The 26,136-nt window shown below is 29.7% G+C and overlaps 3 protein-coding genes across 4 annotated transcripts in view; 2 read left to right on the top strand and 1 right to left on the bottom strand.

Moving 5' to 3' along the window:
* The first annotated feature begins 9,183 nt into the window (after positions 1–9,183).
* On the top strand, positions 9,184–14,870 carry LOC130672983 (uncharacterized protein DDB_G0287625-like). The gene is made up of 5 exons (XM_057477809.1): positions 9,184–9,405; positions 9,493–9,632; positions 9,714–9,875; positions 11,160–11,285; positions 11,370–14,870. Exons 2-5 carry the CDS (start codon positions 9,625–9,627, stop codon positions 14,290–14,292), a joined length of 3,219 nt encoding a protein of 1,072 aa, XP_057333792.1. The 5' UTR covers positions 9,184–9,405; positions 9,493–9,624; the 3' UTR covers positions 14,293–14,870.
* A 2,516-nt stretch (positions 14,871–17,386) lies between these two features.
* LOC130673208 (A disintegrin and metalloproteinase with thrombospondin motifs like) lies at positions 17,387–20,041 on the top strand. 2 transcript variants are annotated; one of them, XM_057478161.1, is made up of 8 exons: positions 17,387–17,648; positions 17,726–17,818; positions 17,907–18,018; positions 18,078–18,310; positions 18,823–18,986; positions 19,478–19,639; positions 19,714–19,836; positions 19,912–20,041. In XM_057478161.1, the coding sequence occupies exons 2-8, from the start codon at positions 17,726–17,728 to the stop codon at positions 19,961–19,963; spliced, it is 939 nt and encodes a 312-aa protein (XP_057334144.1). In that variant the 5' UTR covers positions 17,387–17,648; the 3' UTR covers positions 19,964–20,041. The 2 variants fall into 2 exon arrangements, with proteins under 2 accessions (XP_057334144.1, XP_057334143.1); XM_057478160.1 differs by having other exon boundaries at positions 17,904–18,018.
* A 1,605-nt stretch (positions 20,042–21,646) lies between these two features.
* Positions 21,647–26,136, bottom strand: part of LOC130672714 (uncharacterized) — an 84,235-nt gene continuing 79,745 nt past the window's right edge. Inside the window, exon 2 of the mRNA XM_057477413.1 lies at positions 21,647–22,831. Coding sequence (XP_057333396.1) covers positions 22,038–22,817 — 780 coding nt within the window. The 5' untranslated portion in view covers positions 22,818–22,831 and the 3' untranslated portion in view covers positions 21,647–22,037. The remainder of the gene's footprint in view (positions 22,832–26,136) is intronic.

Genomic DNA, 26,136 nt, shown 5'->3' with positions numbered 1-26,136 from the left:
ATTATTTGTATCCCAGCGTGGTTCACCGATAAATTATAATTTTCATGATGAGACTATAGCAGCTGATTTGCAATATGTCGGGTCTGATAAAACTAAAATTTTTCTTGATCCGAAGAAAATAGATCCTAAGAAAGAAATTTGTATACAGCATAGTGATAATTCTATTTATATTTATCAAGATAGAAAACCTGATTTAAGCTTACGTGAAAATAAACCTGATGATATTAAATATTTACCTGAAGATTTTAGTGCCAATATCAGGGAGAGAAAACCTAGAGCTGAATATAGTAATGTAGTGTCTACACCTGATATTAATAGTAATTATAATAAAATACTTGTATCTGAAATCAGTAAAAGACTTCCTAAACCTGATGAGGGAAAATCTAAATCTGTTTTGGACATTACTTTTGCTTCTGGAGAAACGCTTAACATAGGCCCATCTGAATTCGATAAAAAAAATCTACTTTTTATATTATTTGAAAATAATCTGATGAAAGTAACACAAATGGGTGCACCTAGAGAACCTTATTCATATGGAAAGAATGTTTATGAATTAAGTACAATAACATCTGATGAATATAAATTGGTAGTTCATCCAACTGCATTCTATTCACGAGTAGAACTAAAAATACGACATGAAAATGGTAAAATATATTTTTGGATTGGAACTGATGAGTTACCAAACGTTAATATAGATCAGCCTGACGCTGTTGAGGCTGTGGAACGAGATAGTGTAATTTGGGAACTTCAAAAGAATATGTACTTGATACCTGAAATTTTTGAAAGTGGAAAAGTACATGTTCTATATCCTAGAGTATTTAGTAGTTTCAGTTTAGTTTCGATAGCACTTGATAATAATCATAAACTTGAAATAACACAAAAAGGTACACCTCTTGAAGACAGATCGTACATACCATCAATGGAATACAAAAATTTTAAAATAATGACATCGGATAGAAATAAATTGTTACTACATCCACTGAAAGTTGATTCTTATAGATATCTTCATATAAAACATGATAATGATAATGGATTAATATACGTTTCGAGCGGAAATCCTGAATATTCATTCGTTAATACTAATGTATCTGGTATTATTGAAGTTATTGAACCGGATCCAAAAGTAAACGCTGCACCTGGTCCTATTGACAAGATACCTGAATCCGGAGATAGGCCGTCAGCGCCAAAATCTATGGGACCTGAACCTGGTCACAGACAACCTGTCTACAATAATGGGTCAGTAGTGCCTGAATCCAAGGGATCTGAACCTGGTTACAAACAACCCGTCCATAATAATGGGTCACCAATACCTGAATCGATGCAGCTTGTAAAACCGAAACCTGATCACAAGCAGATCAGTAACAGACTTCCTAAACCTGATGAGGGAAAATCTAAATCTGTTGTAGACGTTACTTTTAATTCTGGAGAAACCCTTAACATATTTCCATTTGAATTCGACAATGAAAAGCAATTTTTTATATTATTTGAAAATAATATGATGAAAGTGACACAAATAGGTACCCCTGGAGAATTTTTTTTATCTGGACAAAATATTCATAAATTAAGTATAATAACATCTGATGAAAATACATTGGTAGTACATCCTGCTACGTTTTTTTCACGAGCTGAACTAAAAATACGACATGAAAATGGCAAAATATATTTTTGGATCGGAACTGATGAATTACCAGAAGTTAATACAGATCAGCCTGACTGTGTTGAGGCCGTGGAACGAGATAGTGTTATTTGGGATCTTAAAGATACCAGAACTATAGATGACACTTTTGAAAGTGGAAAAGTATATGTTTTCCTACCTAGAATATTTAACGAAATACATTTAGTTTCGATAGCACTTGATAATAATAATAACCTTAAAATAACACAAAAAGGTACACCTCTTGAAGACAGATTGGATGAAACAACGGAATACAAAAACTTTAGAATAAAGACATCGGATAGAAATACTTTATTACTACATCCAAAAAAAGTTCATCCTTATAGATATCTTCATATAAAACATGATAATGGATTAATATACGTTTCGTGTGGTACTCCTGAATATCCATTCGTTAATACTAATGTATTTGGAATTATTGAAATTATTGAACCGGGTCTAAAAGTACATGATGCGCCTAGTCCTGTTGACAAGACACCTCAATCCAGAGATATGCCGTCAGCACCAAAATATATGAGACCTGAACCTGATCACAAACAACCTGTCTATAATAACGGGTCACCAATACCTGAATCTGAGCAGTCAGTGCCTGAATCCAAGGCATCTGAACCTGGTTACAAACAACCTGTCCATAATAATGAGCCACCAAAACCTGAATCTAAACAGCCAGTGCCTGAATCCAAGGGATCTGAACCTGGTTACAAACAACCCGTCCATAATAATGGGTCACCAATACCTGATTCGATGCAGCCTGTGCCTGAAGATAAGGGATCTGAACCAGATCATACGACGTCTAATCCTTATGACGTAAAACTGAAACCTGATCATAAACCAAGTGAACCTGATGATCTAACAATACCAAATATCAGTAAGTCCTTTGATGATTCATTGCCTGTAGTACTCACTTCCGATATGTTTAATCTAAATAAATTGGTCGTAATTTCCCATAAGAAACATAAAATAAATGTTTATCAAACCGATCGAGACGATGACTACGATGAAGATGACGATGAAAATAATTCAGGATACACCGACTTACATTACTCGATACCCAAGAGAGGGACCGTAACATTTGACCCTCGTAAACTAAATCCCAGTAAGATGATTATCATTAACTACATGAAAAAGAAAATTCATGTAAATACTGTTGAACTGTAGGAGGAAATCGTTAAAAAAGTTTGTTATCAATGAAGCTCAATATTATCACTTGCTTTATAGATAAATAGTAATCATTAATAAATAATAATGTGTTGTTCACAATGTATGTTAATAGCGCACGCGTATATTGTAATTACAAACTTGTCTGTTAAGACGTACTAAGGTACGTCATAAATTCAATAAACTGATAAAACTAATAATAATCCTAGCCTTTTATTTTTTATTTAAATAAACTTCTAAGAAATTACTTTTTATTTATAACTACAGTGCTATTGAACCTTATTTTGTATTTTTTCTGCGTCATGCTTATGAATTTAAACATCTGTTCCTCCGAATAATGACACTTACATTTCGATAATTACTGTTCTCACGTCAGTGGTTAAAAGCATGTCACTGATATCTTTATACTGTATATAAACTTTGAATTCAATAAAAAAATATCACTAGTGAATGTACTTGAAACAAGTTTGACATGTTCAGTTTAATTTTTTTTTCTAAAAAAAAGTCATTAAACAAAGTCATACATTTTTATTTATTTATTCTCATGTTGGGGAATTCAAAGTGTTTTCAAATAATTGATATAATAATAAAATAACATTTTTAAATTTTTACCATGAGTAAGTTATATTGTTTGTTTTTTTTCTATTGTTAAATAAATAAATATATATATTTTTTCTTTCATCAGATAATTTAAGTATGAAAATATCATTCTTATTTATTTTTTTAAATGCAGTCTCTGTTATCATTTCTAAACCGGTAAGTAAAATAACAAAATTCATTTATGTACGGATAGTTATTTTTATAATTTTTGTTTGTTAATTATTTAATTTTACTTGGATTTGACGAACTTCGAATCGCTAAAAATTAAGACGTACTTTTAGAAAGTAATAGTATTAATAATTAATTATTTAAATAGTTGGAAGGAGAAATTTCGACAAAGGAACGCGAAGAAATATTTCGTAAACACGGATGCGAAGGTAATTAATTTATTATTTAACATTACACTATAAAAGATTAGGAGTGAATGCGGAGCGATATCGCCCGGGTCGAAAAATTAGATCTGTTTTAAAATAAATTATAAAGTCTAATATTTTTTGTTTAGTTTAGGTTTTTAAGTTGTATTTATTTTTTATGGGAATTTAAACAGTTTTTGTCCGTACTACTTCCTATCTAGGCCACTATCATATTTGTTTTTGTGACAGAAACTTGACATGTACGATATTTAGCGCCTATAGCCGGCAGCTAAAAATATTAGATAAGATACAGCTGCACGGAGAGAAAAACATGGGAATTTTTCCAATTTTACTTAGGAGAAATTCCCTTGTTGACATGGCAAATTTTGCTTTATCAACATGGGAAATTTTACTAGGAATAAATGGGAATATAACCATATTTTATGGGAATTTTACCCATATATTATCGGAATATCTTCCATGTTGCCATTGGAAAAATTCCTCTGTTAACATTGCTGAAATTCCTTTATTGATATGGGTATTTTTACTATGTCAGCATAGGAATTTTTCCCATGTTACCGGAGTAATTTCTTCTTTATTGACATGGAAATTTTTCCCATGTTGACAAGGAAAAAATTTCTTTGTTAACATGGTAAATATTCCCATGTTGACATAGTAAAATTATCCATGTTAGCATGGGAAAAATTCCTATGTTTCATGGGAAAAGTCCACAAGAAGCTAAAATCACTAAAATACGAAATATTTTGGTCATTTGTATCATTTAGGCTTTAAAGCGATAAAATAGGGATGTGTGAAGGTTTTAAGATTTACGAAAATATAATTTCAAAGTTTCCGAAAGAATTTTGTGTAATTTAATTAAAATTTTTTTGTAGCACCTACCAATGAACAAATGTTTTTATAAATTCGATTAATATAAACGAGTACATAAAAATCAATTACCTACATCGTGTTTCCGACAGTATATAGGGGAGGGTAGGGCAGAGCGGCCCCCCTGAAATTTTGACCAAAAAAAAAATTTTTTTTTTTTCGACTAATTACTATAAATCCGATATGCTTGCGCATTTTTACCCCTACCCATGACATTTGGGGCAAAATGGACAAGCCCAAAATTTTGAAAAAGTGATTTTTTCATATTTTTATCGTCAAATTAAAAAAAAATTATTATAATTCCACATTTCTAGCCCTACGCATAACACCTGGGGCAAAATGGACCAGCCGAAACTTCCGAAAAAATTATTTTTTCATATTTTTCGGCCGTTTCTCTATGTAAGAGGCAAATTTGGTCACTAAAAATTTATAAAAATTAAATTTTTTTTTTTAGTTGATAAATTTTTGAAATAAAGTAAAATTATAGAATTGATTTTTTTTTTTTTATTAAATAACAATTAGTAATTAAGGTAATCGAGAGTGAACGATTTTTTACGCTTTAAAAAATTTTTTTCGAGTAATATAAAACCAAAAATAGTTGTCAAGAGAAAGAAATACATTCTTAATGATGAAAACAATTTAAAAAAAAAAAAAACGAAAAAAAAAATTTTTTTATCACTTCTTGAAGGGGGGCCGCTCTGCCCCACAAAAAAAAAAAAAATTTTTTCAGAATTTTGGCAAAATGTCCATAAATTTGTTCGAAATAGGACAAAAGTAAAGTGATCTTATGGTTGAAAGCCACAAAAAATAATAATTGGCTTAGGGGGGCCGCTCTGCCCCACCCTCCCCTAATCATCAATTCAATTGAATTATTTTGATTTACTTAATAAATTACGTAAAAAAAACATCAGATTACAAATATTTCACTTTTATGTACATGGGAATTTCTACTTTGTTAACATGGAAATTTTTCCCACGTTTACATGGGAAATTTTCCCGTGTTGACATTGGAAAATTTTTCATGGCATTAGAGGAATTCCAACAATGTTAATGTAGGAATTTTTTCAATGTTGACATGGGAATTTTTCCAATGTAAACATGGTAAAAATTCCTATGTTAACATTGGAATTGTTCCTATATTACATAATTATTTTTCCAATGTTGACATAGGAAAATTTACATTGTCAATATAGGAATAATTCCAATGTAACAAAGCAAAATTTACCATGTGACATTGTTACAATTTACATGTTGACATGGTAAAATTTATAATGCCAACAAAGGAATTTTCCCCAAGTAAAATTGTAAAAATTCCCATTTTTTTCTTTCCGTGTGGTAAAAAAGATACTCAATCGTTCTAATAGTGACGTCATCAACGGATCAAAAAATATTTTTTGGTTACATGTGCGATAGCAAACGACTAAAAAATATCGAAGTAACTCAACGAGCCATCTTGTGACAAAATTTATCATCATATTTATTCGTACACTTACCGACTTCTCTCTCTGCTATTTATAGGCACTAAATGTAGTACATTTCAAATATCTGTCACAAAAACGAATGTATTTATGTATTATCTAGTACAATCGAGTCTAAGACGCTCGTGTGTTGGTACCAATCTTCACACCTCGCGTCTTAAACTCGATTGCACTCGATAGATAACCCAGATAGCAAAATGACGTTTTAATGAGTTCCTATTTATGATTTGGACGTCTTATCAACATCTTAAAGAAGTCTTTAAGAAGTTCTCAAGATGTCGAATGAGCCATCTAGCAAACTCAAAAAGACGTCTTTAAAAAGAGTTCTTTTTCTGACTTCGCAATTAAGACTTTAGTATGAATTTAACATGACGTCTTAAGGAGCTCCTAATTTCGACTTCATAAAGAAGTTAAAAAAAAGAATACGTTTAGACGTCATAAAACTGACGTCTTAGCTATGGAGTCTTCAAGAACTCTTAATTAAGAGTTTAAATATAGTGGAAACCTAAACATGCAAATAACCTTCTCAATAAGACAATTTATAGATAAATTGAGAAAAATATAGATAGCCCGAACTGAAAATCGAACCCAGACCAATTCGGTATCGCGCCAAGTGCTCTACCAGTCAAGACGTCATTTTGCTTTCTGGGAAAATATTTTTCGATTTTATCCAGTAATTAAGAAAAATTTCTTGACATTTTAAGAGTAATTTTATTACTTTTATTCAATGTTATGAATATTCATTCAAGACAACTAAAAAATAACGTTGTCAAACTATCATTAACTGCCGACATTTTTAAACAAAAGACACTGAATAAATGGTGGACAATACGTAGTAAATTCAGAAACTTGGAATATATTTTATAAAATATTGTCCATAAATAAAAATATTACAAATCGATGATTTAATCTAGTTTTGTCTGTCCGTAATGCAATTGTGTTTTGAAACTACAGATAAAAGACAGCTTAAAATTTTTATAAAAGATCAAAAACAGATCAACTAGTTTAAATACAGACCAATTAGTTTAAATGCAGTCCACAGTCTAAAATCAGATCAAATTTTTCGACCCGGGTGAATTTTATTCAAATCCGAATTCACTCCGTCACTCGGAATCCCAAAAAAATCGCCCTCTATACGGAGTGATGGGGATTTTATTCTGCATTCACTTCGATTCTGAGTTTTAATATTAAAAAAACTTCCCTTCGGAGTGAATTTCACTCCGAGAGGATTAAATAAATAGACAGTCATCTGCTCTGCATTCACTCCAGATTTACTCCACGTTGACTCCGCTAATTTTTTTTAATGCAAAATTAAATAAGTTGAGAATAAAAATAAGTTTTTTAAAATTATTTTCAGAACAAACATGTGATATTATTAAAATAGAATGGCCGCAAAAACGATCTAAAAGATCGGTCGATTCAACGATTTCTCTCCCAGTAAATGTATTTGGCCGACAAATAAATTTGAATCTCCGTCAATCTAAAGGGGTTCTTGTCGGTCGTAAAACTCCAATTTATTTTGTAAAATCTACTCACTTTGGTGTCAAAGTTGAGACAAATCTCAATGTAAGTATTATATATATTGCTATATTTATATGTAGTATATTGTGTGACAAGTGATGAAACAAAACAATTTCAGACCAGAGTGAAATTGGCTGCCAAGCTGTAGGCGAAAGCTGACATCATCCGCAGTCTGAAATCGTTTTTCATCGTGTTACGCATAATATTTTTCATGATTACCTGCATTAGAACTTAAAGTTTCAGTATCAGCAACCAGTAAGAAACAAGTTAATTTAAGACCAATGGTGTGATCAACTATTGGTTTTGAAGTCTAAAATTACTATTAAACAAATGACAAGTATCAAAATTAATTAATGTAACGAGACCGAAGTCCACTTCCGTTTTACAGGAGGCCGTTTTCTCACCTATTTTAGATATACACGCGCTGCGAAGCCCCCATCTCCTTCCCAGACGACACCCATAATCGAAATATCTAATCAAGTGACTAAGGGTGGAAATTAACCAAAGGTATGATCAAAAATTTTCATCGCGCGTGGCATCTAATCACAGCCACCACGAGTCCATGTCTCCGTGGGCAAAACCTCCTACCATCTCAGGAAATGAAGAGATTCCCTTTACTGGTGAATAATTTGCTTCGGGATAAAATGGTGAGACGCGATCTAGCCTCAACGCCCTAATAAGGATCGCCTCCATTTATAATCACTTAGATTTCAGACATACCACTAATAGAAACTTGCCCTCATCCATCACTACGTGATTTTCTAATCTCCGAGCTTTTAATAACCTTAATTTCATAAAACAAATTTAAGTTGGGTTTGTATTTGTCGATGACAAGTATCAGAGTTGAATTAGCGAATGCCCTCAGTTAGCAGGCAGAAATATTAATTGTTTCTTACCAAGGGACGAAACACAAATTTTTTTGCCCACTGGCTGAAGGCATTCGTAATATACTCGTTTATTAATATTTGGTCGTGTCATTGGTCTGAAATTAACCTGTTTCAACTGGCTGTAGAGACACTGAAACTTGAAGTTTCGACGCTAGTATTATAAAAATAATATTTTTTATCATTTAGATGTTCAACTCCGACGTTTATTCACAATTATATGAAGATGAAGAAAAATTTGCATCTTTGGCACTTGATATTTTTCCTGATGGAACAAAAAAAATAAGAGTAATTATTTTTTAAAATTATTAGTAATAAATTTTAACGTAAAAAAATATAATTTAACAACTTATTAATATTAATTATTCTTTATAAATTCAAATTAGCACTTATATATTGGCTCGGAAAACATAGCAATCGATCAGCTATCATTAAATTCGTACGATCGACAATCGAGCGGTGACGGGCAATATTATTTAGCTGAGTATTCGTTGTGCGATTTAGTTTACGACAGTAAGTATTTTATTTTAATTTTAAAAATTAATTTTTTCAATTAAATAAATGAACAAATAACCTTATTAATAGATTATTATTATTGTTATTATTTTAATTATCTAGTTCTTGGAATAAAAACATTTTTTAACAGTAAACCAAAACCAAATATACCAATACCTGATACAATATATCCTAAAATATTGATAATTGTCGATTATAAAATATATAAAAAGTTCAATGATGATACAATAGTGTCATATTTATTGTCATTTTGGAATGGAGTCGATTTGCTTTACCGTAAATTAAAAAATCCAAAGTATAAATTAAGTATCGCTGGAGTTGTAATTGCTCAGGTTTGTTTATAATTAAACTAAATAAAAATTTACGTACTAGTTATATATTTAACTTTTTTTTTAATTCATTTTTTTTTATAAATTTAGGACGCAGATGCTTTGGACTTTCTGCCGGCCTCTGGAAACATCAATTACGAAGTGACATTAAATAAAATTAGCAAATGGTTACAACGTAATGTAAATCATATTCCATTTAATAGTTACGATACTCATATCGCTATGACACCGTAATTATTTTTTTAATTGCGATATTTCAATACTTTATGTAAATATTAATTAATCTAATATTTATTTTTTTTTATTTTTAGTTCACGTGATTTCAAATACGGAGTGCAATCAAGTACAATTGGACTAGCGTCATTGTCAAGTGCTTGTCATGGTATAAATACTAATGTGCCACTAGGAGGAATAATTCATGAGCCGAGTAATTTAGCCGGTGTCTTGACGGCCGCTCATGAATTGGGTCATATGTAAGTTCAATAAGTATTTTTTTTTTATTAATTACTCGTTAACTATCAGAGTTACGCTAAAAGCATATTGGACCTTTTTTGTAGCTCATAAAATTTTCGACAAGAAAAGTCATGATAAATTTTCACGTAGAATCAATAGTTAACAAGTTACAACGTAATTGAGTAGTTCTCACGAATTTGCGAAAAATGACTTCGTATAATAATAAGAATATAATTTATATTTGTACTAATTGACAATTTTATATATTCAATATATAGTACACAAGTAACTTATTTCAGCTGACTATGTGGTCCCCACCTTTTTCAATTTAAATGAAAGTAAAGGGGTGATCATTAATAAAATCAAGTGAGGGAATGATAAAATCAAACATAACCTACAAAAATTAGTCAAACATTAAGCTCAAATCGAATTACGATTCGAGGCAAGATTTTTACCCCTCAAAACATGTGAAACGGCATAATGATTATAGCAAATGAAATAATTACCTTATATTCAGATAGTGTGAGGGAATGAGACATAAAAATGTAACATTTAAATAATTAATAAAAAACTAGTTGACAACAACACATCTCTTCGCACCTTGCAACAATGATAGTATGGCTTCATTGACAATGCTGCCAACTGCAAAAAATTTATAAGCGCGGCAACCTACGATCCGATTGAAAAGTACAATCCAAGTTTTAGTAAAAAAGATAAGGAATGATTTTTTTTTTTTTGGGACCCAGATAAAAATTAAATTTTCCAATCATTTCTTACTCGCTACCTAATGAAAAGTGTATGTACTGTTCAATGCACTATTTTTAGTATAAGTAATTACCAAAACTAGTCAAATTTATAGAGCACACTAAATTAATGATATAATATTATTTAAATATTGAGTTTGGGATACGATGAGGGAATGTTATTTGGAGTATTTAGTTACCTGCTATTTGTTATTGTGAGATTAAAATACCTAAGTGAAGTATGGCACGAGCAGCTTCAGTAGTATAGTTTTCGTAAAAAAATACAAAGTTTACAATACAACGTTAATAATATACAAAACTGAGTATGGACACGATTTTCGCAAATTTCTGAGAACTACTCAATTAATGTTTTAGATCCAGTGCAAATCACAATTGTCATGTCAATTTGATAAAAACATAAATTACTCATTAACTATTAGATTAAGACAAAAAATATATTAGAGCTTTTTTGTAGCCCTTTAAATTTTGTACGAAAAAGGTCCTGAAAATTTTTCATTTAATACCAATAGTTAACAAGTTACAATGTAATTAATGTTTTAGATTCGGTGCAAATCATGACGGATTTTCTAATTGCGGTAGTGGTCATATAATGTATCCATCTGCAGGATCAGGACCAATGACTCAATTTTCTGAGTGTACAATCTCAGAATTTCATAACTTTCTTCGGTAATTAATTGTCTATTAAAAAAAAAAAAAAGCAATTAAAGTCAAAATTCCATTTTTTAACTGAAATAAATATTTCAATTACAGAGATAAAGATGCAACGTGTATGTTCAACAAACCTGATTATGGTGAATTAAAAATAGAAAATATAAATGAAATAAATAATTACAAAGAACCTGCTTACACCGATTGTAAAAAGACTGATTTGTATAAGACACCTGATAATTATGAGATGTTATTGAATTTAACAGATTTTAATCTTAATAAATTGGTACGTGTGTATTATGAAAATGGTTTATTATATGCAAGTCAATGTAATGTCCCGGATGATATTAGTGATGTGAACAATCAAGTTATTGGACCAGATTTACAGTACATTGGATCTGATACGGTCACTAAATATCTTTATCCATCGAAAATAAATCCAGATAAAGAAATTATAATCAAACACGTTAACTCAATGATATATATTTATCAGGGAATAGAACCTCGCATTGATGTGCCTGATGACCATCGAAATTTACCTAAACCTGTTACACAAAAACCTGATCAGGTTGTCGAGGTGCCTGATCATAAAGCTGAAGCAGATCAGGATCAGAACTCAAGCAAATCTGAGATCCCGGATTATTTATCCGATGAGCCCGATCCTACGCCAAACAAACCTGATTATACAAACATAGATAATTATAAACCACAAAAACCTGATGAATATATATATGGACCTGACAAAAAGACAAAGATACCGATATACTATGCAACTGAACTTGATCATAATTCAGATATTGATAGTGAAAATTTAAATAAACCAGATTATAAAGTTAAAAAACCTGATAACAGGCCAAAGAAACCTGATCATTCTATTGATAAACCGGATAATCGTATAGATGATTATGCTAAAAAAGGTATAAAACCAAATTTATATGACCAATCTGGTCGAAGACGTACAAAGCTGAGCTACAATTCCGATGATCCTGATAATGATCCAAAAACTACTAATCACATACCTAAAAAATCTAATAGCAAACCAAGAAAACCAGATATATATAAAGAACCTGATCTTAAACCAGACTATGATGACCAAAGTTTCGACACCAATGACCAGTCATCTGATTATTATGAATCTGGTGACGAATCAGAAGATACGGATTATTCAGAAGAACCTAGTCAAACGCCACGAAAACGTTATTATAACTCGAAAAAACCTGATCAGAAAACAAGAAGATCTCGTGATGGTCATAAACCTGATCACAGGCCAATAGACACTCGTTACAATCGTAGCAAACCCACTAGACCAGATCGCAGACTAAGCAAACCTGATAACTATCAAAATGATGACTCTAGTGAACCTGATCACAGGCCAGACTCGCCTGGAGATGATCATGAACCCGATCGCCGATCGAAAACTACAAATTACAATCGTAACGAACTAAATAGATCGAGTAATAGCAATAAACCTAATCACATACCAGATATATCTGAGGACCCTGATGAACCCGATCATAAATCAGACATGCCTGAGGAGTATTACGAACCTGATCGCAGATCGAAAACTACAAATTATAATCGCCGCAAACCTAATAGGCCTAAAAATCACTATAGACCAGATCACAGAGTAAGCAAACCTGATAACGATCGAAGTGATGACCCTAATGAACCTGATCACCGGCCAAATATGCCTGAAGATGATCATGAATCCGATCGCCGATCGAAAACTACAAATTACAATCGTAATGAACTAAATAGATCGAGTAATAGCTATAAACCTAATCACATACCAGATATATCTGAGGACTCTGATGAACCCGATCATAAATCAGACATGCCTGAAGAGTATTATGAACCCGATCGCAGATCGAAAACTACAAATTATAATCGCCGCAAACCTAATAGGCCTAAAAATCACTATAGACCAGATCACAGAGTAAGCAAACCTGATAACGATCAAAGTGATGACCCTAATGAACCTGATCACCGGCCAAATATGCCTGAAGATGATCATGAACCCGATCGCCGATCGAAAACTACAAATTACAATCGTTATAAACCAAATAGATCGAGTAATGGCTATAAACCTAATCACATACCAGATATATCTGAGGACTCTGATGAACCCGATCATAAATCAGACATGCCTGAGGAGTATTATGAACCCGATCGCAGATCGAAAACTACAAATTATAATCGCCGCAAACCTAATAGGCCTAAAAATCACTATAGACCAGATCACAGAGTAAGCAAACCTGATAACGATCAAAGTGATGACCCTAATGAACCTGATCACCGGCCAAATATGCCTGAAGATGATCATGAACCCGATCGCCGATCGAAAACTACAAATTACAATCGTTATAAACCAAATAGATCGAGTAATGGCTATAAACCTGATGGCAGGCTAAATAAACCCGATGAAGAAGAAAAAAATAATTCTCATGAGCCTGATCACAATCGAGACATTTTCGAAGATGCTGATGAACTTGATCACAGACTAGATATATCTGAGGATTCTGATGAATCTGATCGCAGACCAGAGATATCTGAGGATTCTGATGAACCTGCTCACAAATTAAAAAATAAAAACTACAATCGTAGCAACCCAAACAAGCCGAGTAATAATAATAAACCTGATCACAGGTCAGACATCTCGAAAAATAATTATGATCCCGATCGAAAGCCAAACAGACCCGAACTGAACGATCACCCGTCGATCAATCCTCCAGTTAAAGATCTACACCGATCAGTCCCAGATACCAGTACTCTTTTTCTTACTCCCGATATGTTTAATCCAACAAAACTAGTCGTTGTCACTCACAAAAAAAAAAGATTATACGTTAAGCAAATAGATATTTCTCTAGACGATGATTATGATGTCTCCTCAGAGTATATTGATATTCGCGAATCAATACCTAATGGACTCTCTAAAATATTCCACCCACGTCAAATAAATCCTAATAAATTAATTATTATTAATTACATTAACAATAAAACATATATTAATGTCGTCGATCAGTGATGTATAGATAAATATATATAAATGAAAGAGGGGAGGGGGCGAAAACGGGTACTTAAGGAAAAACTAATTTTTCGTTGGCTCAAATACGTTAAATCTTTTTTTTTAATGACATTCAAAGTAAATAGAAAAAAATTTTCAGCTGGTGATGAAAAATTTTCATTTTTTACGAGCAAAATGGGGTAACCCCTAAAACAGGTCAAAATAAAAATTTCTGGATATTAAATAAATTTGATTGAATTAAATTTTCTTGTAAGGGATTTACATAAAGAAAAATTACATTTCACATAGTTATTGGATGCAAAGTAAGAAAAAAAAATTTTAATTAAATTAATTAAATTTGAAAAATTATAATTATTTTCAAGTTGATTATCGAAATACATCTGAAGTAATTTGACACTGGGAGATCTTTTATTGTAAATTGATAAGAAAAAAAGTCAAATTGATTTCATACTATTTTTTTAACAAAATCAAAATTTTCGAAAACGGAAAAAAATATTCGAAATAATACTCAATTATATTAACAAAGTGATTTTGGAATGTAAAAATAATTAAAAAAAAAATTTTATAAAATTTTGGAAATACCCCGTTTTGCCCCCCTCCCTTATGTATGTGTGTGTTAATATGTAAATATTTATTTTTTGTAACTATGAAATTACTGTGATATTTAGAAATAAATTTATGAATTTTGTAATCACCATGATTTCAATTTATTTGTATTTGATCATTATAATATTTTATGATAGCTAAGTAAATTATATTTTATCATTAATCTACGTCAATAGTGACACTAAATCAAGATAATTGTATGTCATAATGATTATTATTTCTTCTTATTTAGGACAATTTTGTAATGCACCCAATTCTTCTATTAGTTACTTTAGTTTTGTTCTACATTTTCTGACATTAACTCAGTTCATGAAGTTTTTATTAATTGTATTCATTAGTGACTACCTCGATTTTTCACTGACCTTATTGTTATAATTATAATTAATAACGTATAAGTAGAAATTACTTCCTTTTATAAATTTAGTCAGTCAAGTGAATAGTCTTCGGCTAGTACCTTAATTTATTCAAATAAATAAATAATTATTATGGGTAAGTCATCATTTTTTTTCTCTCTACGGAGATAATTATTAATTAATTTTTTTTTTTTTTAAGATTCACGTATTAAAGTATTGATAGTGTTGGCATTAAATCTGTCGTTTGTAATTTCTAACTTAGTAAGTATTAATATTTTAGAAAAAAAAAATGTTAGAAAATCCAAAATTGCACAAATCAATCGCTCATGCTAATTTTTAATATTTTATTTTTTTATTTTTACTTTGATTATATTATTGTTCTAATCATTTTTTCACATTAATTAAAATTTAACTTATCAATTAATTTTTTACTTTTAGTTTAATTTTTAAGTTTTTTCTTTCAGGTTAATTTTTATTATTTACCCTTTATTTTTAACTTCCCGCTATAAAAATTGAAAATTTTCAAGAAAAGGGGAGCTATTGGTTTCGGTCCGATTTTCGAAAATCGAGTTTCCATCAGATGTCGACGTTTTGAGGTCCTAGGAAGTTATTCTGACTATTTCCAGGTGGACGTCCGTCCGTCCGTCCGTCCGTCCGTGTGTGTGTGTGTGTGTGTGTGTGTGTGTGTGTGTGTGTGTGTGTGTGTGTGTGTGTGTGTGTGTGTGTGTGCGTATAAACTTTTTTTGTCTGACGATATCTTTGGAACGAATCAACCGACTTGAAGGTTCTTGGTGGCAATCGAAAGAGCTCATCCATACTTAAAATTGATTAGACTTTGGATTCAATTGGTCATGTAGCTTACAAGTTATACGAAAAATAAAAATTGAAAAATTTTTTTTTTTTAGGTTTTTTGCGTATAACTCATAAACCACTTGCCCGAATCGCCTCAAAACGTAATCAATTTTAAGTCTTGGTGAGCCCTTTCGATTGCGACCATGAAAGTTCAAATCGGTTGTTTCGTTCCAAAGATATTGTCGGACAAATATGATTTTTTTTCAGTGAACGTACGTTTTACCGGCCCAACAGATTTTTGAGCTCGAAAAGCTCATTTGAAAATTAACAATTTTCTTAGCGGGAAGTTAAAAATCATAGTAACAAAAATAATAAATGGCAGCTAAATTTTTCATGAATTACCGGTTTTAAGTTTTTAATTGCAATTGAACAAAAAAAGATTTAGATAGTGATTTTCAAAAGAGTTCTTGCGACAATAGATACTAAGCTAATAAAAAAAAATTAGGCCAATTTATTATATTTTTCGAAAATTATCGTGTTTCCGAATATCCATAGGTAACAGCTGACAGCACTGGTTTATTAGATTAAAATAATCCATTTTAAATCAATGGAATAATGAATCAACTCAAAACCAGGTCGAAATTATTCCTCAATAAATTATCTTTGGACTAGTATACAATTTAACCCATTTTAGTGTAGAGTCAATAAATTATTAGTCGCTCACTAAAAATTGTGATGTACCATATAAATCGAGAAACGACAAGTAATATAATAATAAAGTGATCAGTTAATACGACACGGAGAGAAATTTATAGTAACCGTTCCTAGTACGTTTATGAAATATCATCCCATACCGTTATGGTAATGATTACTTAGAATTATAGGATATAGGCCCATACTCTCTGGAAAAAGTTCCCATAAGTATGGGAACAATTCCCATCATTATGGTAACAGTTCCCATATCGCATGTGAACAAATTATGGTAATGATTACCTTAATATTATAGTAAATAATTATTAAAATGTATTGTCAATGCAGGAAAAATTAATATTTGAACTTTGAAAATCGTAAATTGAACATTAAAAATTTATAAAACGTCATATAAAATTTATTGTTTGGAATATTAAAATTTCCTATATTGACACCCAGGTTCCGGATTATAATTTCAAATACTAATTTTTAAAGTTTATTTTTTTTCGTGTATGATTACCAAAACATTGTAATCACAACAAATGTTTCGTTATCCATTTATCGAGTCAGGTGTTTGTTACCATAAGTTATCTTATCTTGTGGTTACGAAAAAAATTTTTCCGTGCATACTCGCTCAAAGCCAATATCAATTGAACTATGATAATCATCACTATTATTCGCTGATTGATGCGTTGTTATCATTTTTATAAAAAAAAATTTCAAGTAAAAAATCTAAAAAACGGTTGACTTTGTGGACCAACCCCAGATTGGGTTTACGATTTTTTATTTTATTGCAATAAAAATAAAATAATTATTGTATCACAGATATCAAGAAGTATCCACGTAAGTTCAAAAACTCCCGTTTATTTATTGGAATCTACATACTCTGGAATTTCAGTGAAGCCAGTTTTAGAAGTAAATATTTTTAATTTAACATGAAGTAAAAAAATGAATATTATTTTGTTAATTAATTATTAATTTTTATTAATCAGATGTTTAATCCAAGTACACTCACTAAATCATACGATGATAGGTATCAATATCTACAATCTGATAAAACTTTTGATGAAAATCCATTTTCATTTGTAATTATATAAATTATTTTTCTTTCGGTATTAAGCTAATTAATTAATAACTAATTAATTTATTTAATTATTATTTTTAATAAAGCAGGAATATAATATTGATGATATATATTTACGGACTGGTGGAAAATTTCGTAAATCGAATGATAAAAACTCAAACGAAAATTTAAGTCGAGGTTTTTGGGACAGCATTTCCGAATGTAAGTTTTTATTTAAATTAATGGATAAAAAAATTTTTTGTTAATTAATTGATTTTTAGGGATGGGACTATCGTATGATCCTCCTACACCAAGTATACCATCTAGACCAATACCGGAAATAATTTATCTCGAAATATTAATTATTATTGACTATCAATTATATAATTCATTTAATAATCTCGAACAATTAATTAATTATTTATACACTTTTTGGGATAATGTTGATAATCTTTATGCTTCATTATATAGTCCACAAGTTAAATTGAGTATTGCTGGTGTCATAATTCCTACGGTAATTATTTTAATTTAATACCAAAAAAAAAAAGATAGCTATTGAGTAATTTTTTGTATTTTTACTGATAATTATTAAACCAATAGAGACACATCAAATTTTACAAGGACCTTTTTTGTAGAAAATTTCATTCTGAACAAATTTGTTTTCAGTAACATTTCTCATCAAGTCAATAGTTATTGAGATATTTGCAATAAAAATTATATTTGATCAGTTGATTATGAAAATTCGATAGTAAACTTCAACTGCTTATATATTTTAAAATATTAGAGATATGTAAAAAATGATAAAATGCTTTTTTGTAGACAATTTAATTCACTACAAATTTGTATCGAGTGAATTTTTTGTACGACCTATAATTTTAAAGATATTGACGATTAACGTTGGTATGATACCCGTTTGCTCCACTCGCCTTAGGCTTCCGCGGCAAACATGCACTTTAATCGCTATCTCGCGGTATAAATAAATTAATAATATGTATAGTAACTTTTTTTTTTTGTTAACGTATTAAGGATCCAAATGTATTTGAATTTCTGGAACCCGAGTCAACAGGTTTATTTAATTGGGCCGGTGGTTTGGATTACGAAAACGCTCGGCGGAGTATGAATTCATGGTTATATAAATATAAAAATACATTTCCGGATGATAGTTATGATTTATTTATGATAATGACATCGTAAGTACATATACTATTAAAAATAAATACACTGTCAAAAAACGGAGTGAATTTGGAGTGATTACGAATTTTATTTCAATCTGCATTTACTTCAATTCAAAGTTTTAATATTAAAACGCGCTTATAAATAACCATATATGACCATGTATAATATCTAAAATATCTACAAATAAAGGCTGCAAGTTCATATATAACTATACATGACCATATATGCCATGATCAAACTATATATAGTTAGTATAATATGTGAGGTGTATAAAAATTGAAAGTGCACTTTTATATATGACTGCATGCAACCATATATGTCCATATATGACTATGAAAAACTATATATGGTTATATATAGTCATATATGACCAAATATAATACGTTTTTCCCGGGAGTATACAGTCTTCCGCTCTGCATTAACTCCGAATCCACTCCGGATTAAATCCGCGTTCACTCCGGAAATTTTGTACAATGTAGATATTTCTATATAATTTATTTTGTAGATCAGTTTATAATAGTATATTTTCGAGCACTATTGGACAAGCGACTGTCGCAGGCGCTTGTAGAAAAAGTGATAATTCCCAAACATTAAATAGAGGAGGGATAATATATATAAATCCAAAATTAAACAATGTTATTACAGCAGCCCATGAAATAGGACATTTGTATGTTGATTACTATTTTATAATTATTAAAAAATAGTATTTAATGAATTAATTGATTAATTTTTTAATTTAAGACTCGGTATTTACCATGATGATGAACTTGGGTGTTCAAACGATTATATAATGTCCGCAATTAACGAAAAATATAATACCAAATGGTCATCGTGTTCCCAGGAAGCATTGCGACAGTTTTTGAGGTGAATTGATTATTATTATTTTTTTTTTAATTATAATTTATAAAATAAAATAAATTTGATTGTTTTTATTTACAGGGATTATAATCCGATGTGTTTATATAATAAACCAGATACTTTTGATGTTTAAATTTAGTATTTTGTAATATATTACTATTTATTCTTAGTATAGATGATTTTTTTAAGTAAGCAATAAAATTTATAAAAAAAATAATATTCTCAAGTTTCCTTTAATTTAATATTCTTTATTGTTATTAATATTATTATTATTATTTATTAACAATTTTAATTAACAATTATAATATAATGAATTATTTAAATGATATTTAGATAAAATATATTTAAATATAACAAAGCTGCCAAAACCTAATTGGCATTTCTATAGAAGTGAGAGGGTGGGGGGGGGGCAAAACGGGGTACTTAAAGCAATACTAAATACGTTAAATCTTTTGTTTTTTTATGATATTCAAAGTGAATAGAAAACATTTGAGCTGCCGTTAACAAAAAAAATTCTTTTTTTGCGGGCAAAATGAGGTACCTCCTAAAATAGGTGAAAAAAAATTTCTAGATATTAAATAAATTTGATTGAATTAAATTTTCTTGTAAGTAATTTACATAAAAAAAAATTACATTTCACATAATTATTGGATGCAAAGGAAGAAAAAAAATTTGTGATTGTTTTTATCACAACAAAAGTCATTAACATTTTTCGACTGTCATTTTCGATATTTGAAAAAGTCATTTTTTATTTGTCGATCACTATTTATTATTAACTTCAAAGTAAAAGACAAATTACTTTTAATTCTAAAGAAAATATTTTTAAAAAAGCAATTACACTGAAAAAAATCTGTCTATCGGTTGATCCTGCGGGCCAGCCCCAAAACTTCCTGCTGTTTTCGAGCTCTTTGAGCTGATTACATTTTGGAATTGATTAATTTGATCGTTTTTGAAAAATTTCAAAAAAACAAAAAAAAGTTTTTTCTTTTATTCTTTCGACAACGGTTTCTCTTGAACGAATGAACAGATTTTGATGGTTGAGGTGGCATTCGACGCGGCTTATAAAGTTTTAGAGCTGATTAGATTTTTGAATTCATCCATCGAGCGCATTAGAAGTTATCCAAAAACAAATATTTTTGAAAAAATTTTATTTTTGGAATATCTCTGAACACACCCTACAGATCAAGCTCAATTTGTCAAAGCTTGTAGGAATTAACAAGCCGCGTCGAATGCCACCTTAGAGTTCAAAATCGGTTCATTCGTTCAAAAGTTACAGAATATTTACATACATACATACGTACGTACGTACACACATACATACACTCGGACATCATTATGAAATTAGTAAGAATAGCTTCCTAGAACCTCAAAACGTCAAGATCTAATAGAAATTCGATGTTCGAAAATCGGACCGAAACCAATAACTTCCCGAATTTTTGAAAATTTTCAATTTTCTTAGTGGGAAGTTAAAAAGATTTATTTGAGCAAACTGAGATTTATTTCAGCCAAAGACATCGTATATTTGGATATGGCCAAATAAATATTCAATTGTGAGAAAGATATAATATATTTGTGCTTCAAATAAAGTATCGCCAAATTTTAGGTTATTTGTCACAAATTTAATATCTTTACCACAAATTTATCAATTACTTACCACAAATAAATTATATATTTCCGTCAAATTATAAAATTATTTGAATCAACTGTCATATTTTGTTGTACCAAATATATTTATTTGTCATTAAGAAATATTCAAAAAAAAGCTACAAATAAATTGATTTATTTGGGACAAATATTTCTATTTTTCAGTGCACATTTTTCTCAAAGTAATAGATTAAAAAATTATTAAAAGTTAATTAAATTTCAAAATTTTTAAAGTGTAAATATTTTCAAGTTGATTATTGAAATACATCTGAAGTAATTTGACACTGGGAGATCTTTTGTTGTAAGTTGATCAGAAAAAGAATCAAAATTATATTACACTATTTTGTTACAAAATAAAAATTTTTCGAAAACAGTAAAAAATAAAAATTCAAAATAATGCTCAATTATGTTTACAAAAGTGATTTTGGAATGTTTCAAAGATATATTTTTAAAAAACAACTTTTTTTTATAAAACTTTGGGGGTATCCAATGTAGCCTCCCCCTACCCCGTTTTGCCCCTTTTTCTCCTATTTTTAAAAATAATAACAATAATAAATAAAAACTTATTTCTTACTATGCACATTAACTAAATTCATTTCATGAACATGATCGATCAATTCTTGAGTTGGATAAGTAAGAATAGTGATGGTCAGTTTTAACGGGTGAGCTCCAGGATAATGGTGATCTAATTTATAGTTAAGCGGTTCAACGCATTCATCCTTGAAATGATATCCGCCGTATTTAGCTGGTCCGCCATAATAATGTTTTTCATCATAAATAGTAAAGTCGTAAATAAAACATGGATAGTCTTGAGTGATACTATTTTCAACAAATTTCAAATATTTATTCCATTTAGTGTCGATTACCGATAACTCATTGCTGTTTGATGATAATTCTTTATTATTGAGATATGAACAGTGAGAAAATAGTTCAAATAAACAATCGATAAATGTTATATCGTTTGTTGTTAGCAATATTTTACCGCGAACTTTATCAATAGTATCAGTCAATGTCCAATTATTAACCAAACGCCATCCAGCGTTGCTGGTTAAATATCCATCAAGAATTTTACAATTATCCGGATGTAAATTATCTTGTGGTGATACAAACTCTAGGCGTAATATTAAAATAATAAATTCACGTGGATGCTCATCCAGACATCTGTTAAGTTCATGGAGTACGTCGACGAGAGTTCGATGCATTGACACAGTCCCTGAATATACTGTAAAGTAATTTAATGTTGTACGGATACCGATGTCCATTACGCGGACTCCATGTTTAAACTGCTCGGTGATATTTAATTCCTGGGTCTGTGACTCTGGATTCGGCGTCGTGTATGACATTGAGTTGTAAGTACCTGAAGATATCAATTAATAATTAGAATATATAAATATATTATTACAATAATAAAATTTTATTCAACAATAATTCAATTTAAAGAGGTCCGAGACCAATTTTTGATATAATACCAAAATTCTGAAATTTTTTTCACCGAAAGAGTTATAAAAAAAAAGATCTCTGTTAAAATGTCAAATCAATTCACTACACTGTTTTCGAGAAATAAATTTTCAAAATTCGTCCTTATACACGTGCGTAAATAGAAATAATTTTTCAAAGTGCTATAGTTTTTGCTACAATAATACCATCGCTATAAATTATTCAGTATCAAATAATTAAACATTTCTGAACACATTAAGATTTTTTTTAAATTTAATCATGGGTTTGTTACTGAATTTTTAATAAAATAGGAGACGAATTTTAGTTAATGACGTTACATGTGTCGTGAAGCTAAGAAACGACGGCAACAGCGTAAAATGACGACCGCGGGAAATTTGAATAACTAATAATCATTGGTTTCGGACCTGTGCTCCAGCTAGTAATAAACCTTGTGACTAACAATAGTACACAAAAAAATTACTAAAAACTAGCTCGCTGTTGCCGTACTTCCGCGTTTATTTTTTAATCACTTATTTTATTTAAAAAAAATTATTTGATTAAAAAAAAAATTTTTTTATGATTTAATGCAGTGATAATAAAAATATATTCTGTTAATTCTTAAAATTAAGTCAATTTATAATATATCCTATCAATGAAAATTTGGTATGTAGGAGTTGTAATCTTGCAAAAATACAATAGAAAATCTACGAGATCCCTTAGAAAGATAATCGATCTCGAACCTCCTTAAGGGGATACGCTACCGGACCTCTTTCTCACACTCAGAAAAATAAACGGGACTGTCTCTATTGCACTCGTAGAGTAAATGAGAATTTTAAAACAATTTTTCTTGGAGACAAATTAGAATTTTTGAACATACGAAATTTCTAGCCCTCTGTTAAGGTTATAAAAAACGCTAAAGACTCTTTATTTTACGTTTTCAGTGTTTGTCCGTGAATTAAATTGAATTGAAAATCGGTTACCGTTACCCCTTAAGGATTTATATTAACGTTTAAAAGTGTTTATGTATTCAAAAATATCAATGTCAGAAAGTCAGTACGCAAGTTTGTAATCACAATATTTTAAAATAAAGGCAATTAGTTAACCAAATTATTTATCTATCATCTTTCGATTCTTATAGAATAAAGCTCTAGTAAAAATAATCATTAAAATCCTTGTCCCTTAATCATAATAATAAGTAAATAAACAATAAAACCAACAGTTTATTCAATTTTAACCAGGCATTCATCTTGTTAACTGCGACAGTAGCGCCACCGTATGAAACTATAATGTAGATAAGAAAGATATCGTTTTCTCGGATTGCATTAAAATAAAAACTTAAATTTCGGCGCGCGTAATTAAACTAAATGTAAAAATATTTAGGGATGAAAAAAAAGTAATAATTAATTACAATAATAAATGTCACTATTTGTACCTGTCAATGATAAATGACCGATTTGTCGTGTATCTGGTATATCTGATAAAATTGACGAGCGGTCTTCAAATTTTTTATAATCATACTCATCACATTTTGGTAATTGTTTCGATGAACCACCAGAACATGAATGCACATTTATTATAACCGAATATATAATCAAACCGATAAAAAATATTTTATACATTTTATTTTTTTTAAATTATTACTATTATTATTCTCTTCAATAAGTTCAAAGGACACTATTTTTCACGTCCATAAAAATTTATATTAAGTTAAAATTTAAAAAATCGTGTACACGTCGTCAATGCTTATAAAGATAATCGTTATATATATATATATATATATATATATATATATATATATATATATATATATATATAAATATTTTATATACTTTTAATTGGCTTAACGATTAAGATAAACATTTCGGTCAATTAATTTTTCCTACACTTTTTAATTATTGTCTTTTAGCTTATCACTAATGGATTTTCTATACTCTGTATGTTTCTCTAAAAACTCGATTAAATTTATAAATATAATTTTATCTTTCAGAATTTTAAAGTTAAAAAATACAATTTTTTTCCCTATGCTTGAGCAATAATTCCCAATCGTTAAAAAGTTATTACTTGGATTTTTTTCTATAATAAAATGAAACAGATCTTATTATATTTTATTTTATTTTAAAAGGTTCAATAGCTTAAGCCAATTACAGGGCCATACGATACACATAATTAATATGAACAAAATATAATTATATTTCAGTGAGAAATTTGTATTAATACAAGTAATGTTATGATAAATTTAGATTAGGTTGTTTTAGTGGCGTCAGATAGAATATGCGCTATATTTGCACACGGATAAAACGAGTCTTAAAAATATTTCAATATTTAATATATTTTAGTGAGAAATCCCTGATTAGAAAATATGATTAAAAATTTTTAATCGTTTTGAGTCGTCATGAATCGTCAATTGATGATTAAAGAATATTAAAAACGGTTAAATTTTTAATCGTTGTAAATCTTTTTTAATCTTCATGCAGGACCAGAAATTGCAATATTATTTTACGATTAAAAACGATTCCTGACGATTAAAATTTCAAATCGTCATGAATCGTCTTTAATCGTAAAATAATATTGCGAACCCCGGTCCCGAATGAGGATTAAAAACGATTCATACCGATTTAAAATTTTGAATCGTCATGAATTGTTTTTAATCGTGAAATAATAAATCGTCTTTTGTCGATTAGAGACGATTAATTGTGAAAAACCATGACGATTAGAGCACAGTCCGTGAGCACTGCTATTTAAAAACTACATTACCGATTTATTTCAAACTTGGAACACATTTTCTACGTATAAGATACCTCCCCCCAATGTTGAGTTTTAGAATTTTTTTTTACATCAAGGGGATTTTCCACCTCCAAAACGGCGCAAATTTTCGTAAAAAATAGCAGTTTTTACTTTACATGACCATTAAAAAAAGAAAAAAAAATAATCAGGGAACGTTGGGGGGAGGTTTTAATAATACTTTGACTAAATTTCAATGGTTTTTTATTTTAGATAATTTCCAGCTGAGATACACTGCTCACCGCAAATTATTTTTTTTTAAAGACGTTCTGGGAAAAGATCCGTCACCGGCTTGTTTGCGGATACTTTTACATAAAAAAATTACCTAATGTTGTTGAATACATGCTTAATAATGTTCAAAAGGTTTTAATAAATTACCTCAATCCATACGCCAAAAAAAATTTCCTTAGTCTGCTCTGCCGTGCTTAAGAAAAGGGCAATAAG

Source organism: Microplitis mediator, chromosome 8, assembly GCF_029852145.1.
Source record: "Microplitis mediator isolate UGA2020A chromosome 8, iyMicMedi2.1, whole genome shotgun sequence".
In the NCBI taxonomy this organism is placed as follows: domain Eukaryota; kingdom Metazoa; phylum Arthropoda; class Insecta; order Hymenoptera; family Braconidae; genus Microplitis; species Microplitis mediator.
The sequence above is the reverse complement of the archived record's forward strand: the minus strand, read 5'-3'. Positions and strand labels throughout refer to the sequence as shown.